The sequence below is a fragment of the Petaurus breviceps genome, unplaced genomic scaffold (assembly GCF_028583685.1).
Source record: "Petaurus breviceps papuanus isolate PSGF00001 unplaced genomic scaffold, PetGlider_PUasm1.0 187, whole genome shotgun sequence".
NCBI lineage: Eukaryota > Metazoa > Chordata > Mammalia > Diprotodontia > Petauridae > Petaurus > Petaurus breviceps.
The window spans coordinates 29,620,776-29,638,361 of NW_027185799.1; the positions used below are offsets into that span (position 1 = coordinate 29,620,776).

At 40.0% G+C, this 17,586-nt stretch overlaps 2 protein-coding genes across 2 annotated transcripts in view; both read left to right on the forward strand.

Annotated features, from left to right (window-relative positions):
• The window catches only part of LOC138163071 (zinc finger protein 316-like), a 59,455-nt gene extending 46,469 nt beyond the window's left edge, over positions 1 to 12,986 (forward strand). Inside the window, exons 5-6 of the mRNA XM_069090556.1 lie at positions 4,174 to 4,306; positions 12,749 to 12,986. Of these exons, the coding sequence (XP_068946657.1) occupies positions 4,174 to 4,306; position 12,749 (134 nt within the window). The 3' untranslated portion in view covers positions 12,750 to 12,986. The remainder of the gene's footprint in view (positions 1 to 4,173; positions 4,307 to 12,748) is intronic.
• Positions 12,987 to 15,432: 2,446 nt separating this feature from the next.
• ZNF316 (zinc finger protein 316) overlaps positions 15,433 to 17,586 on the forward strand; it is a 50,072-nt gene continuing 47,918 nt past the window's right edge. The window contains exon 1 of the mRNA XM_069090827.1: positions 15,433 to 15,715. The gene's annotated coding sequence lies outside the window, so the exon portion shown is untranslated. The remainder of the gene's footprint in view (positions 15,716 to 17,586) is intronic.

The following is a 17,586-nucleotide window of genomic DNA, read 5'->3' on the forward strand; positions in this document are numbered from 1 at the left end:
AGGGTCATACAACTAGTAAATGTCTGAAGCCTGATTTGAACTCTGGTCTTCCTGAATGAGGTCTAGCATTCTATCTACTGAGCAACCTAGCTGCCTCCAATGCTAGTTTTAGCAATGCATATTTAGATGCAGAGATGGCTCTGTGATCTCAGTGTTGTGTATTGCAACCTCTTAGCACCTTCTCATAGTGTCCATACTCATGTGCTTTCATAAGTCAACCCCCTATAGAAGATCCACTGGAGGATGCCTTCCTTTAATATCTTGAAATTAGCAAACACTCAGGCTGTCCACCTATATTATCTTACGTTCTTGTTATACCTCTTTTTATGATAATTCTTTTTGATACTGTGTCCTTTGTCTTTGTATGGTTAGTGCCTAACACAGTGCCTCGCACTTGAATGAATGATTGGCTAGATGGATGAATGGATGAATGAATGAATGAAGTATTGATTAAATGTATCGAGTAATGGAGATGTAGATACAAAAATGACTTAGGCCTGAACCTCAAGGAATTTGCATTTTAATAGGACAGAGACCATTTATATAAGGGAATGGTGACCTGGGATGAGTATTTGGTTAGGAAAAGCACTGGAATGGTAAATAGAGGTGACTGCTCCACCCCCAAAACTTAGAAGAATTCTCCCCATTCACAAATGGATCATAGAATCTCTCTGTTGGAAGGAACCTCTGATAGCAGCTAATCTAATCAATCCATACCCGAAAAAAAAATCCGTTCTATAGGTAGACCCCTGACAAATAGTCTTCACTCAAATACCTTCTCTGAATGGGTATCCAAAACTTTTCAAGGCAGCTTATTCTCCTTTCAGAAAGCTCTCGTTGTTAGGAAATAGTTCCTTAGAATGTAGGATTTCGAGCTAGAAAGGGACCCCAGAGATCATCTAATTCTCTCATTTCCTTCATTTTATGGATGAGGAAATTGAGGCCTAAAGAAATCGAGTGGTAGTAAGGGAGCAGAACCAGGATTTGAACCCTGTTCTCACAACTTTAAATCAATGCCTTTCCACTGTTTAATAGCTGCCTCCATCATATAGAGCCTAACTCTGCCTCTGCAGCGTTCACTCACTGTTTCTGGTCTTTGTGGGAAATAACAAGAAAATCATGTCTAATTTCTATTCCACATGATAACCTTTAACTGGATGGGATAATGATGAGAGCACTCCTAACATGGAGTTAGGAAGACCTAAATTTAAATCCTACCTCTGGGAAAATCACTTAACATAAGCCTTAGTTTCCTCATCTGTAAAATGGGGTTATTAATAGCACCTCCCTCACAGGGTCCTTGTGAGAATCAAATCAGATAATCTACATCAAGAGCCTTGTAAACCTTAAAGTTCTATACAATGCTAGTTATTATTACTATGACTACTAATACTACAACTACTACTACTACTAGTATAACTACTACTACTACAACTACTACTAGTACAACTACTATTAGTACAACTACTACTACTACAACTACTACTAGTACTACTATTATCACTACTATTATTGTTTCAGATACTTGAAGACAGCTATCATTTGTCCCCTCAATGTTTTCTTTTCTAGGTCAAATATCTCAGTTTCTTTGATCAGAAACTTTGGCTTCATCTGACATCTTAATTACCCTCTTCTAACTTCCCTTCAGCTTATCAATGTCTTGCCTACAATTTATCTATCCAGAACTAAAAAGAATACTCTAGAACTAGTTTGCTTGTTGGAGGAAGCTAGGTGGAGCAGTGGATTAAGTGTTAGGTCTGGAATCAGGAGGATCTGAATTCAAATTTGGCCTCTGATGCTTATTCGTTGTGTGACCATAGGCAAGTCACTTAACCTCTGTTTGACTTAATCCATTGGGAGAAGGAAATGGCAAATTGCTCTATTATCTTTGCCAAGAAAACTCCATAGAGTGGGGCGGCTTGGTGGTGCAGTGAATAGAGCACCTGGCCTGAAGTCAAGAGGACCTGAGTTCAGATCCGGCCTGAGACACTTATACAAAACTAGCCATATGACCTTGGGCAACTCAACCCCAAATCTCCCTACCTTCCCCCCTCCAAAAAGCAAAAAACAAAAACAAAAAACTCCATGAACACTATGGTCCGTGGGGTCATGAAGAGCCAGATATGACTGAAAAAGTTTACCTGTCAGTACAGCAGGACTCTCAATTCTCTAATCTGAGATATGATGTTTCTTTTAACCGAGCCCAAGCTTTTGCATTTCATACTGTTGACCCATGTTGAGCTTGCATCTCATTTAAATGTGTTGCAGTGAAATGGAGTTGGAATCCCAGGATCTGAGTTTAAATCCTAGTTCTATTTGGTATATGGGAGGAGATGATTGATAATGTTTAAAAAAGACCATTGGATTTCTTATATAAAAGACCATTCTCTGGTGAGCTTGGAGAGCTAGATTGCAAGGAGTTGAGAAGTGAATGAATGGTGAGGAAGTAGGTATAATGAGTGTAGAGGGCTTTTTTAAAAAGAGTTTGGAGAAGGGATATAGTAGATAGTTTCAGGAATGGCAGGGTCAAATGAAGGCTTTTTTTTAAAGGATGAGGGGACACCTGGTCATGCTTTTAGGAGATAAGGATGAGAAAGACTATTGTTGTTTGTCCTTCATTCTTGAAGAGGACCCATGACCTCACAAGGATGATAACGTGACTTGTGAATGAATTGGATTTAAGTGAGGCAGAGCTGTGCAAAGTTGTCAACCTCACTTCTCTCTCTAGACCATCCTCCAGTGTCAAGATAAAGTCAAGAGTACTGGCAATGGCCTGGGATACAGGGGATGATTCTGACCATTCTAAATTAAGGTCTATCCCAGGCCTCAGTTTCCCAGGCCTGTTCTATGACCAAGACTAGGTGAGAAAGACTGAAGATAAGAGAGGGAAAGAGAGAATAATGATTGAAGGGGAAACCTCCTGGAGGAAACAAGAGAGGATGAGATTAAGGGTATAAATAGAAGGGTTACCCTTATAAAAGAGAAGGGCCACCTCTTTCTTAGAACCTATAGCCAAAAGAGGAATGATAGATGATGCAGTAGAGGGCAGAGGTGGAATCTCTCCATAGAACCTTGTTTTTTCTCAGCATATTAGGAGATAAGATTACCTTTCGAGAGTGAGGGAATGGGTTTGGCATAGGAGTTTGGAGAGAGGTTAGGTATAACTGCTGCAGAGAGCATGATTCAGGGAAGAATTTCCTGTAGCAGAGAGGGCCAAGTTAAGACTAAAGGATATGAATTGGTACTGGATCTGGTTGGCAGGGTTATATGACTTTCCCCCAACAGCACTGGAGTAGGAGTGGAGAAGGTGGATGGTGGTAGAGGCCTAGGGTTGAAGATTTCCATGGCGACTGGAAGGACAAGGAAGAAAAAAGAACTCAAGGGTGGAAGATAATGTATAGTAGAGTTAGGAAAGCATGTGATCAAAACTGTGAGGGGCAGCTACGTGGTTCAGTGGATAGAGCACCAACCTTGGAGTCAGGGGTTCCTGAGTTCAAATCTGGCCTCAGACACTTACTAGCTGTGGGACTCTGGGCAAGTCACTTAAACCTAAATGCCTTCCGAAAAAAAAGAAGAAAAAAGAAAAAGAAAAAAAAAACTTGTGAGATGAAGAAAGCAACCTGCAAAGATGACAGACTAGGACAAAGGGAAGTATAGAAGTTGTGGTGAGGATTTACATTAGGTTTAAGAATCAGGCAGAGAGATGATTAGAGGGAGAAATTTCTGTTTCAGGATCTCAGAGGTGGCAAGTTATGAGTAATGGTGAGATCTAAGATATGACTATTCTTGTGGGTGAAGTGAAGATCTAAGTCTTGAAAGTTAAAGAGGTTGATGAAATGAGATTCCAAGGGGTGAGAGGGGAAGAATATCACATGCTTATTGAAGTCTCCAAGTATGAGTCTAGACAAGTTTGAGAAACATAGTTTCATAGGTAGGAGTAAAGAGGAAGATAGAGTCTTGTCCTGAACTCCTTTATAAAAGAGGAGGGGTGATGTGTCTCAGAGGATGTTTAGTGCAGAGTTCAAATACAACAGGAGTTCCCTATAGATGTTGAAGGGAGATATTTGTGTTGGTAAATGACATTGTGTGATTGTATCAATTTCTGAAACACTTGTAAAGCCCTCAGATTAGATCCATAATCACTCAAAAGAGGATGCTCACCTATTTACACAGGAAAAATAAAGTGGATGAAAAATGACCCAGGGATCGATGAAATCACACAATGTCTTCTGCCAACAAGAATATCTGGAGGATCTCACCATCTGTTGAAAATCTGTCTCTTCCATTTGGACTCTAAAAACTTTTGGTGAGTCTGTCTCTTTGCCTTCTTCTTTGCTAGATATTAATAATAGAGAATTATTGGAGTTATCTCTCTCTTTTTATTTTGCACCTTTCAGTTTCCATCCTTAAATCTCAAAATGATGTGGCTTGAGTCTCTTATTAAGATTTCTGTAAATTTGTCTTTCCCTCAACTACTTCTGATTATTTTATGTGCAAATAATGCTTTCATTGACCTCTTCAAGATTTTTCAAAATAAGTTTATGTTCCAAACCAGTGTTACCCTTGGCTGCCATATTTCTCTGCCTGACCTAAAGATTATATTTGCTAGCCGAAACAATTTCTAGGTTCTTTTGGCCTTCTCCTTGTGGCAATTGCTTTACATCAGGTAAACGTCTGTAGAAAATGGTGATAGTCTTATATTTATTTTCCATAGCTCTATCAGCACAGACAAATGGGAAACTGAGGAGCAAATAAATATCAATATGGCACAATACGTTATAGATGGAGATGAACAAAGCATCTAGGGTAATATGCATGGGAGGAATATGGGAGGGGGAAAGGCAAGTGGACAGGAAAGGTAAATGGACAGGATAGAATCCCTTTCCAAATTATCAAAAGGCAGGGGTATTAAGCTAGTGGGAGGCATAACACTTGAGTACTAAGGGAGTGAGGAAATAAAATTAAATGGATTTACCCTAACTCAGCCAGAAGTGGGAAATGGAAACTTTGGTCAAGCAGGATGAGTAAGAGGTGTTTTTCTTTTTTTGAAGGGGGAAGGCAGGGCAATTGGGGTTAAGTGACTTGTCCAAGGTCACAAGGCTAGTGAGTGTTAAGTGTCTGAGGTCATTGGACTCAGGTTGTCCTGACTCCAGAGCCAGTGCTCTATTCATTGTGCCACCTTACTTGCCCCCAAGAGGTGTTTTTCATAGCGCCCAAAGAGACCCTTTCCTTATAGCACATGGTTATGGAATTTTGTTTTAAAGAACAGAAGCGTTCATGAACCGTTTCATGAAAAAGTGATGAAAGAGCTATGACTGTTGGCTGCCATTCCAAGTAATTCCACCCAGGGAGAAGAAGCAATTTCCAGAGAGCACCCGTGGAAAGCATAGCAGGCAGAAGCTTTCAACAACATCTGTAAGAATAGAAAGAAGAAAAGTGAAGCAACCTCAGAGTTGAAGAGTGAGAAGTGGACAGTGACAGTGATCAGAAAGACCATGATGCCAGCTAAGAGCAGAGGGCAGGAGTGGAGCCATTGTACTGAGCAGCAGGAAATAGAGCCCAGAGCTCCCTTCTTGTTGGAGCGCCTTCCAAGGTGTTATCGGGATACTCATAACCTGTTACCTGCACAGGTGCCTGGGGGAAAAAGCAAGGGAATGCCATGCAGGGGCTCTCTTGCCTCTCTGTGGGCTCCAGGACTTACTTCTTTGTCTTTCATTTTGGAGACAAGGCCTGTTTTTTCTTCGATGCCTAAGATATAAATGCTTGTCGAGGAAACAGCCCCTACTAACAGGATATGCTAATTACTGAAGTTCTCGGGTTTCACTGGGCTTGGGGAAGAGATGCTAGAGTTCTGATGACCCTTATTGAATCGAGGTCCTTCATGTCACAGGATCATAGATTTAGAGCAGGAGGGGACCGACCTTACAGGTCATTGACTTGCCCATGAGCACACAGGTTGTGGAAGCAGAGCTGAAGTTTTCTAACTCCAAATCCCTTGTTCTTTCTGCATGTCCCATAAAGCAGCATGCCTTTGAGGAGGGGGGCCTTTGAGTCTGATGTTATAGATAAACACGACCAAAAGATTCACAGCTAAATGTTACCTCCCATCTCTCTTATCTTATCTTATCCCTAGTACTATCTCATTAGATCCTCATAACCACCTTGTGAGGTAGGGGATAGATGTTATTATCCCCATTTTACAAATGAGGAAACTTGAGGCTGAGAGGTGGGTGAAATGTTAACTCAGGTCACAGAGTTAGAAGTGTTAGAGCTGGCACTTGAACCCTCATCTTCTGCCTTTAGGTCCAGTGCCTTTCCTGGTCCATGGTTGAAGCCATGGTTCAAACTGGAGAGACAGAGAGCAGGAGTCACCAAGCTCACAGAGACAGGAAAGCAAAATTCAAAAACAAGGTAGAACAAACAGAAATGGGAAAACAGCTTGAGGAACCTGAGGAGGCCCAGAACAAAGCAGGATGGAACAGCCATCAACTAGGAAAGTCAGATCACAACAGGCACTCAGAGCTATCATCAACTGCCAGCTTGCCAAGTTGTTAGCCAGTCAATGAACATTTAGGGGCAGCTAGGTGATGCTGTGGATAGAGCACCAGCCCTGGAGTCAGGAACACCTAAGTTAAAATCCAGCCTCAGACATTTACTAGCTGTGTGATGCTAGACTAGTCCCTTAACCCTGTGTGCCTCAGTTTCCTCATCTGTAAAATGAGCTGGAGAAGGAAATGGCAAACCACTCTAGCATCTTTGCCAAGAAAACCCCAAGTGGGGTCACAAAGAGTCAGACTTTACTGAAAAATGGTTGAACAGCAATAAACAGGGTCTTGGAGAATTGCCTGGGAGAACTTCAGTGGCAGTACTTAGACCCAAATCTTCTTGACCTTGAGAGTGATTTCCTGTCTACTAGGGCATGATGACTTTCTCCTGGGTTGGGGAAATGAAATTTTAAAAAATCACATAGTCCCTTGCACTCTAGGATCTTATAGCTTAGGAAAGAATCAATATTTAATAAGGGCTACTATATGCAAAACACTGCACTAAGTGCTGTGAATTTAAAATAATGAAAAGCCCCTGCCACAAGGAATTTACAAGCTAATGTGGAAAGACAGCACACAAAAGGAAGGGAAGAGGGGGTGGGGGAGGAAGGTACCTGGCACAGGGACACGACTGGACAGTCCAGAGGAGTGCAGCTGGGTGGGAAATGAAGAAATGGCTGATCTGGATGTACTCCTTAAATGGAGGTCCTGGGAGGAGTCCCCCCAACTCTACCCTCTCTGGTAGGGGTCCTTGGGATCCAGGGCTACTGATGAGGTGTGAGTTCCATAGGTGAATTGAGCTTGCAAAAAATGATAAGGTTTCTGGGGCATTAGGGCCAAGTCTAGAAGAGCACAGCTGGTCCTCTTTTAGAGTGGATTAGTACATTGGAACCATTCTCTCTTCTGCCCTGGGATAGTTAGTGCAAAGTTGTCAAAAGTTGTATACCATCGGCAAAGACTCTGATTTCTTATGATTTATAAACAAAGGATAGCCTGTTTGCTTTTAATCAAATAACAAAGCAGTTATAACAAAATTAATTCTAAATTAAACAAAGCATATTTCATTGAACAAATTTATAAAATTAATACTGTATCTGAAATTTTTCTCTTCCTTCAAGACCTAGCTCTGGGGCCATTTCCTCCCTGTATTCTTCTTTGACTAGAAGAGATCTCTCTCTGTCTCTCTTCATCTCTCTGGCCTTTCTGTAGTGTATATCTTATGCACTTATCAGCCCCTATCTTGTATTGCCATTATTAGTCTTTAAGTTATATGCTCCTACTAACTTAGGGCGCTCAGAGGACAGAGTGTTAGGCCTGCATTCAGGAAGACTTACGTTCAGATGTGGCCTCAGACACATACTAACCGTGTGATCCTGGGCAAATCACTTAACTTTTGCCTTCCTCAGTTTCCTTAATTGTAAAATGGGGATCATAATAGCACCTCCATATCAAGGCTCAAAGGGATCAAAAGAGATAACATTTGTAAAGCATTTAGCGCAGAACCTAGAACATATCATTGCTTAATAAATACTTGTTTCCTTCCTAAACTATTAGATCCTGGAGGGCAAGGACTATGTGATTTTTTTTCATCTTCATTTCCCTGAGCCCAGAGAAAGACATCATGCCCTAGTAGACAGGGTATCACTCTTCCGGTTGAGAAGATTTGGGTTCAACTGTTGCCACTGACACATGCTGCAGTTCTCCCAGGCAGTTCTCCAAGACTAAATTACACAACAATTGCTAAAATGCCTGTTAGTAAAAGGAGTTTCCTCACTGGGAGCTTCTTGCGCTGAGGAAATCATAGCTCTGTCCAAAATATTCCCTACGGTGGGAGGACTGCACACCAAAACTTAAAAAAAAATCACCTCCAGAGAAAGTCTTCCTTAATAATTGTGACCCCAAACCTTCATGATGTTGCAGCTAACTCTGGGGTGAGGAGCCCCTCTAGGATACACAACCAGAAATCTGTCACCTCCAACTTTGAAGTCTTTCTACTGCTTTCCAGCATCAGATATATTGCAAAGATCCATTAAAGGAAGACTTTAGACAATGGCGCTGAACAGCACTTAGTCTGTTGAACAGAATAAACTCTTTACTTGACAAAATGAGATAATATCTGTAAAGCACTTGGCAAACCTTAAAAATTGTTAAATAAGTGCTAGCTATTATTATTTAATGTTTTAAGGCAGTGGATGGAACACTGGACCTGAAGTGAAGAAAACCTAAGTTCAAATTTGTGTGACCCTGATGAAGTCACCTAACTGACATCTGTTTCAGTTTCCTCATTTATAAAATGGGGATAATAATAGCACCTACATCTCAGGGTGGTTGTGAGAATGGGATATTTATAAAGCATTTTGCAAATCTTAAAGCACTATGTAAATGCCATTAGCTATAATAATTCTTCTGAGATGTTATTCCTTGGAAACTAGTGCCTGGAGCCTTGCACAATGGCTTTTGGACTAATCCTGTGATTTCCTCACCTGTGGCCAACTCCTGGTGAGGAAATTCACTCTGTCAATGCAGGTTGGCACTTGTTTCACAAGTTAGAGTTTTAGGAGAATTGCCTGGACCATTGAGGTGAAGGCTCTGTATGTTGTAAGTGTTTCATAATTGTTCTTGAATTGAATTGAAATAAAACCATCCAGTAGATTTTCACCTTCAATATTAATTCCTGTCAACACATATGATCTGTCAACATATTCACACTTTGTGAAAAGGATCTCCCTAATGGTTGTATTACAGAACTATTTTTCATAGTTCCCAGCAATTACCTAATTTAGGGTTCACAGATATTTTCTCCTGCACAGCTGTTCTTATTTCTCTCCCCTAACATCTGCCAGAATGCCATTGCTTCCTATCTTTTGCTCAGAGTGATCTCTCAAGTTCACAGACCTGACCATCCAGGCTTGGTCTAATTTAAGAAGCCTGTAGGGGTTTTCAGGAGGTATAGTGCTCACAAACGTCTCCTGCTTACCATGTATGTTTGTTTTCTGAATGATCAGCATCCCTCAGGGGATCCTAGATTTATACCTGCTGGTGTTCTCTATTTGCAGGTTTTCTATGCCATGGGAAGTTTCTTGTGCCTGAAATAAAACGATCAGATTTTCTTCCTCAACATTCTCTGGAACCCTGATGGTTCTGAAGTTCCTTCCTTTTGAGCTATCTTCTAAATTCTTCTCTTTTCATATTTATCACCTCCTAATCTTTCCCCCAGGCATTTTCTGAGCCTCTTTCCATACCAACAGTGCTTTCTTCCATTCTCATTTCTATTTTCATTTTTTCTTTTAACTGATTGCATTAATGTTTCTGTATTTTAAAGGGATGAATTACTAGCTGCTGAGTTTCTTCATCATTTTGTTACTTAGCTGTACCCAGTCCCTCCTTTAATTTCCTTTCATTATTTCTTTTGCTTATTTCATATCTTCTTTGTATCTCATTGAGTATGTGTATTATCTATTTTGGGGCAGGTAGAAGGCGAAGTGGATAGAGTGCCAGGTCTGGAGTCAGGAGGACCTGAGTTCAAATTTGATTTTAGATATTTACTATCTGTGTGCTGTGTGACAAGTCACTTTAACTCTGTTTACCTAATTTTTTTTCATCTGTAAAATGTGCTGGAGAAGGAAATCGCAAACCACTCCAATATCTTTGTCAAGAAAACTCCAGATGGAGTCATGAAGAGTTGGACATGACTGAACAGCAATTTTCTATTTTATTGTGTTTTTAGAATTTTTTTGTACTACCTCTAATGCAATTATTGTTGCTGTTTCAATCTCTCTTACTCCACCCCTTCCCCCAGCCCGTTTTTGTCTCTGGAGTCTCTGTTGTGGAGCACTTTTTAAATTTTCTCATTATCATGGAAATTTTTTATTTCTTTGTGAGGATTTGTAAGTTTTACTTCTTCTCCTCCTTCTTCTTGCTTTTTGGAGGGGGGGAGGTAGGGCAGTTGGGTTTAAGTGACTTGCCCAAGGTCACAGGGCTAGTTTTTGTATTGTGTCTGAGGCTGGATTTGAACTCAGGTCCTCCTGACTCCAGGGCGGGTGCTCTATTCACTGCACCACCTCGCCGCCCCATTTTCACTTCTTGACATTTCTCTTCTGTATTTTTGAGAGGGTGGTTGGAGAAGTAGCCTTGTTTGTGGCATTTCACTAAGTCATCTTTCCAGAAGTTTCTTTCCAGAAGTGACTAGAACCCAGGTATTTTGTTTCCACCTTCACTGATTTTCTCACACAGTCAACCTTACTCATCCCTTTATCCCCCCCCCCCCAACAACAGGTACCTAACAGATGTTTGTTAAATGTTGGTTGCAGAATGAATTGCTGAATGAAAGAATCAGAGAAGTTAAAGCAATGAACTATGGGAGTCATGTTGCTGCCCAGAAGAATAATTGTGCTTCAGGAGATGTGTTTGAAGGACCTAATTTTAGGGGGCTAAATTAAATTTTTATTTCTTAAGATAGACAGCATCTAGCAGGACTAGGATTAAAAGTAGACCTTAAATTATGTGACAAAGAAAATGTAGGCATTTTTTAAGATAGGATAAAGCTGGGCTGCATAGCTATGCTCTGTATCTGGGTGGAGATAAACAAATCTAAACTGTCAGTTCCACGAGGAGGGGCTTAATCTATCTGAACTCTCCCCACAGCTCCCTTAGGGTCTTACCCTGTGCTCTGCCCACAAGAGGTCCTTAGTACATGTTTGTTGATTTGAAAATAAGTTAAAATTATTGCTCTATTACTGGGCCACTACTGGGTATACATAAAGTTTTAAATGTTAATAGAGATGCTATGGTTTGTTAGCAGCAAAATTAACTTTTCTCAGAGAAAAACTCTGGGCTGTTTTTGGTTGAGGAAATATATGAGGCCATGTCCTTGAAAGCTCATTCAGAGGATCAGAGAGGGCAAAAAGGCAAGTTGAACAGGCTAGTCAACTCTTGAGATAGAAACCTAGAGACTCAGTGATTTTTTTCAATTGACTACCTTTCATTTTTTCCTCTAAGTAAGTATTCAGTAAATTCAACACATTACTTTAAAAGTCGTCCTCCTCTGTGATTTCTTTTGGCTTTCCTTCTGTCCTCTTCTATGAATTTTAAAGACATGTTTTAATGACGTTCTTTTTAAAATTTTTCTTTCTTTTTTTGGGGGTGGGGGAAACACCATCCTAGCTCTTATGTCCGTCTCTACTCTCTACCCCACTGATTAAAAAAAGAATAAATCGAAACCTTTGTAACAAATATGCATAATTGAGCAAAACAAATTCTCACATCGCCCATGTTTTCTCTCCCTCTTTTCATATATACATGTATATTTATATGTATATATACACACGTGTGTCTGTCTCTTTGCATCTTGAATTCATCACTTCTCTATCAAGAGGTGAATGGTATATATCATCATTCACCTGAAATTATGGTTGGTCATTGCATTGATCAGAGTTCTTAAATCTTTATAGTGTTGTTATTATTGTATGAATGGCTCTTCTGGTTCTACTTACTTCACTGTGCATCAGTTCATGCAAGTCTTCCCATATTTCTCTGAAACTATCCTTTTCTTGAAGTATGATAGTATTCTATTACATTTAGATATCATAACAAACTGAGTGAATTATAAATAACTTGTGGTGTCGGGAGATACTTTGCTATAGGATAAGGAATCCTTGGCTCCTGGTAGGGTAGTAAATTACAAAATGTCCTAATCTGTGGGCTCAGATGAAGAGTTTGAGTAGTTTAAAAGAATTTTTCTGGGATCACCCTGCAATATAAGATAACAACCACCAGGTGGCAGCAGTAGAAAGGTGTCTATAAAGGTAAAAAGAAGACTATTTCTTCCTTTCCACTGCCTGAGACCTTGATACAACTCTTTTATTGATAGGATACTCATTTGATAGATAAGGAAAACAACTGGAAAGGGAAGTTATGACCTTTGCCATAATGTCCTGGGGACCATGTCTCAAAGCAGATCATATGTACGGTGGAAAAAACACTGTCTCTGTACTCAGAGGACCTAGATGAATTAGCTGGTCTCTCATGTTCCTTCTATCTCTGTCAGTCTATGAAATAGTCTCAATGGAAATGTGTTATTATTAGTGATTGAGCTCCAGACCAGAGCCACAGTAAACTATTTGGATTTAAAGCTATCATATACAGCATAAAGATTACCTAGTCCAGGTATCTAAAATCTAATCTAAAATCCTTCTATTTTACAGAGAAAGAAATTAAGGCCTGCAGAGAGAGAGGAAGGGACTTTTCCAAGGTCACATAGGTATCAAATAACAGACAAAGGACTGGAAACCCCTCTTCACTGCAACTCTGATATCCTTTCTGATTCACATAAAAAAATTGTAAATAGGACCCAAAATGTTATAAAAGCATTTATTATACATAAATAAAATTATAATAAAGTACATTTCTTATAAATATCTATAGTCACTAAAAATGGAAAAATGATGTTACCATTTCTGCAAAATGGAAATAAATTTAAGCTATACATTGAAGTGTGGTAGATTGGAAAGAACACTGAAATCAGGGTCAGAAAACCTGGGTTCAAATTCTGATTCTGCTACTTACTATCTAACCTCAGGTTAAGTCACCTCATCTCGGACCACAGTTTCCTCCTCAATAAAATGAGAGGGTTGGACTAAATGATACCCAATGTCCCTTTCAATTTTAAATCTATAATCTTATACTGGAGGTTCCAAAATACTATAAAATATAGTTTTTTTCAGTTTGTAATTTTTTTCATGTGGGGAATTTCCCTATGTGAAAACTCCTTTTGCTAATGCAAATTAGCATCCTGTTTGCAATTTATAGCCTCAGGCAGTTGTTTGGGGGTTGAGTGGTTGAGTAAATTAATAATAACAATAGCTAACATTTATATAGCACTATGTGCCTGGCACTGTGCTCGGGGCTTTACAGTTATCATCTCATCTGGTTCTCACAATAACCCTGGAAGGGAGGTGCTATTTTCACTCCCCCCCCCCATTTTACAAATTGGGAAACTGAAGCAAATGGTGATTAAATTACTTTCCCAGGGTTACACCGATAGCAGGTGTCTGACTCTGGATTCGAACTCAGGTCCAGGACTCTGGCACGGTGCAACCTACCTACTCCTTGATCATAAGTCTACTGATGGGCTCATCTGGGTATGTCACATGAAGACTATTTGAAGGAAGTGAGTGAGTATGTTGAGGGTAGATCAGTTTGAGAACAGGCTTAAGGAAGACAAGAATCATTGTTTTCAAATATGTGAAACTAAAAGAAGAAACACAGATAACCACATGAAAACGTGTCATAAAAAAACACTGCTCTGATAATCAGAGGAATGCTAATTTAAAAAACCCCTACAACTTCAGATATCACCTTGCACCCATCAGATTGACAAAGAGAGTTGAAAATGATAAATGCAATGTTGGTGCAGGTGTGGAAAAGAAGTGTACTATCATTTTTTTGGAGAAAAGCATTATGGAATTATACAATAAGATCTACATCGTGTTCCCACTTACATTACTGGTGAAAAAAGAACCGTTTCTTTTTGTAAGGGGAAAAAACCTGCTGTGAATAACTCATTTCCAATGATTGAGGACCAACTTCATGTACTATGGTTTGTAAATACAATGGAATACTATTGCTCTATGAGAAATGACATAATGAAGACCACGGAGAAATATCGAAGACATAGTAAATGACAGGGAGTAAAGGAAACCCAGCCTAAAAAACATTGTTCAGCTGTGGGTCTACCGGGAGTCCATGACTTCTGAGAGCAGACACCTGATCTCTAAGGTTTCTAAGGCAAGCAGGCAGTGGGGTGCATTGCTCATACATGTAGGTCCAGGCCTTGAGGGAAAGCTTTCCTGGTGCTGCTCTGAGAGTATTTGTACAGAGTGTTTCTTGCCTATGAAGATGCATCTTTTTGTATGTGTTATGGTCCTTACCAATAGTCATCCCTTCCCAGCTTTTCAGTGAATGTAGTGAACCCTAGAATGATACATGTACCCCTTGCAGTGTGGTGCAATGGAAAGGATATCTCTAATAGTCAGAGAATATTGGTCTGAATCACAAATCAAAACCTCTTTGAGTCTCATCTGAGACAGGGTTAAGTAAGTTCTAAGGTCCTTTCCCACTCTAAATCAATATTGGCCTTTTGACCTTGGGCAAGTCACCACCTCTCTGGACTTGTTACCTCATCTGCAAAATGAGGGAGTTGGATTAGGACTTTATAGTCTCTTCTAGATCTAAATCTATGATACTGATTCTTCCTGGGAACAATAATGACCTATGCCTTCACAAGATTTCACAGGATCTGTTGTTGGAAGTTGAAGATTGTCTATGCCAGCTATCTAGCCAATGTAAGGGAAACTCCTCTTCCACCAAACCCTAAATATTTGAATGTTTTTATGTGAAAGACTTATTAGATTTGTTCTGCTTGGCCCTGTTTCCTGTTAGAGAAAGGCAGATTTTGGATCAATACAAGAGTTTCCTAATGATCAGGGCAGTAAGGACATGAAGTGTAAGTTCCCAATCACTGGAGGTCATCATCTAGGAAATGCTGGATGACAACCGGTTTGGTATATTGTGGAGAGGGTTCATGTTCAGATGTGGGTTGAATCTGATGAACTCTTGTTCTGTCCAACATGGTTTATACTATCACTTTGATTCTATGGTAGGGCTGATCAGGGTTAAGTAGGAATGATCAGGGAGCCATTATACAAATGTTTTAAGTCCTGTTTTGCCCCCATTCCTATCATAGTGGAGGAAAAGGAAAAATTCCAAATAGATTACAAAATAATATATAAGTACATTAGAGGAGAACAAAGTTCGATGTGAGGTCTGGGGGTGGAGAGAGGGGGGTCGTCACCAAGTGGAGAGAGATCATGGAATGTATCATGCCTTGAGGTGGCATTTGAACTGACATTTAAAGGATGGGTAGGATTTCAATAGGACGTGTGGAGAGTGGGAGAACATTCCAGGCATACAGAACAGCAGGAACAAAAGCATACAGGCAGAAATGTCTTTAGTCTCATTTGGCTAATGTATAGAATACATGAAAAGGCATAGTATGAGATAAGGATGGAAAAGTAGAGGGGCACCAGATAGTGGAGGACCCTGAATGCCAGGCAAAGGAATCTGAACTTTCTTCAGTAGGCCATGGTCCACCACTGAAGGGTTTTGAACAGGTGAGTAAAATGACTAATCCTATGGGTAAGAAAAATTAATTTGTGTATCTGAAGGATGACTCTGTATCGAGGAGAGAGTGGAAGCAGGAACTAATTAGTGAGGAGAGGGTAGAAGGTAAGCAGATTTTGGCTCACTATGAGGAACTCAATTGGAGTTGTCCAAAAGATGACCATTAGAACATTTTCTTTTCACGTATGGCAACTTCATGATCCCTAGCAAGATCCTCTGTTCTTGAACCTAAGGTATAGAATGCTGTAATTTTCTTTCTGGTACCAACTATGAAACAGGGAGGATTCAACCTGGAAATGGTCAGTGTTCCTCCATCCTTAAGAAGGTAGACATCTAGCTGCATTTTTTTCCCTCTCAGAGACTAAAAGTAACGCATCTCTTCCACAGGAAAAGAAATCCTCAAAACTGCATTCTATGGGAGAGGCTCCACAAGCAACTCCACAGGTTTCTTTTTATGTTTCCTCCTCTCCAGTTAAAACAATTTCCCAGTGACTCTAGTTTGTGGAAGTTGGTTTAAAATTGCTGGTTAATTTACTATTTGTGGGACCTTGGGGAAATTAACCTCTTTGGACCTAAGTTTACTAATCTATAAAATGAAAGTATTGGATTACATGATCTCTAAAATGTCTTCCAGCTTTAAATACCACAATCCTATGTAATGGGCTATTTTGGTAATGAGTTCCCCAGCGCTGAAGTTTTCAAGTGTAGGCTGGCTGATCATCTGTCATATATCATTTACAGAAGGCATTCATGCTTTCACGAAGGGGTTGGGCTACATTATCTCTGAAGCCCCTTCCAACTTTAGGAGTCTAGGGTGATCTATCTGGGTCTTTTAGGAGCAGTTTAAGTGGTTGATAATGAGCTTTTATACTGTGGTGGTAGTGATAAAGAAGAGAGGGGGACAGATGTGAGACAAATCAGAGGTAGTAGTGACAGGACTTGAATTGTGGGAGGTGAAACAGGAGAAAAAGCCAAATATTAAAGTTTTGAACATGAGAGACTGGGTCAGTGACACAGATAGTAAAGTCCAATAGAAAAAGGTTTTCTTTTTAAAGATAATTTAATTGAGTAATTATGATAAACAAGCTTGACTCTGAAGAACTTCATCTAACTCACTTCTTTGCAGAGGTGGAACATACATTGTTGGAACTTTATTGATGTGTTGCTTAGTTTTTCATAATTGCTTCCTCCCCCACATCCTTTTTCTTCTTTTTTTCCCCCCTCTTTCTCTTTAATTCTTTGGTTTAGGGATGGATCCCTTGGTGGCAAGGGGGAGGGATGGAAAATCCAAGTGACGTAAAATAATTTCATATGAAAGATAAGTACAATTTTTAATATATTGGGTTTGAGGTGGTACATCCAAGGTGAAATTTTATAGGCAGCTATATGGATCTGGAACTCTGGAAAAAAAAATAAGTTTGGAGATAGAGATTTATTTGTGATTCATTTTCCATGAAACCATAAGGATGAATAAAGTTATCAAGGCTGAGCAGAGAAGGAAGACAGCCAGGGACAGAATTCTGAAAAACACCTACTTTATTTAATTTTTTTTTTAAATAAGCAGTCGGGGTTAAGTAACTTGCTCAAGGTTACACGGCCAGTTATTCCTGGGTGTGGTGCTGAGTATCTGAGCCCGGATTTGATCCAGGTCATCCAGACACTGGAGCCGGTTCTCTTACTCGCTGAGCCACCTGGCCGCCCCTAAAACACCTACTTTAGGGGGTCAAGAGTAGCTATTGGAGACAGAGAAGTGATCAGAATGAAGAGAACTAGAAGAATGTGAAGTGGAGGGAAGAAAGAGTTTCTGGAAGGAAAGGAGCGGTCAACAGTGTCAATTTCTGTAGAAGCTGAAGAGACTGAG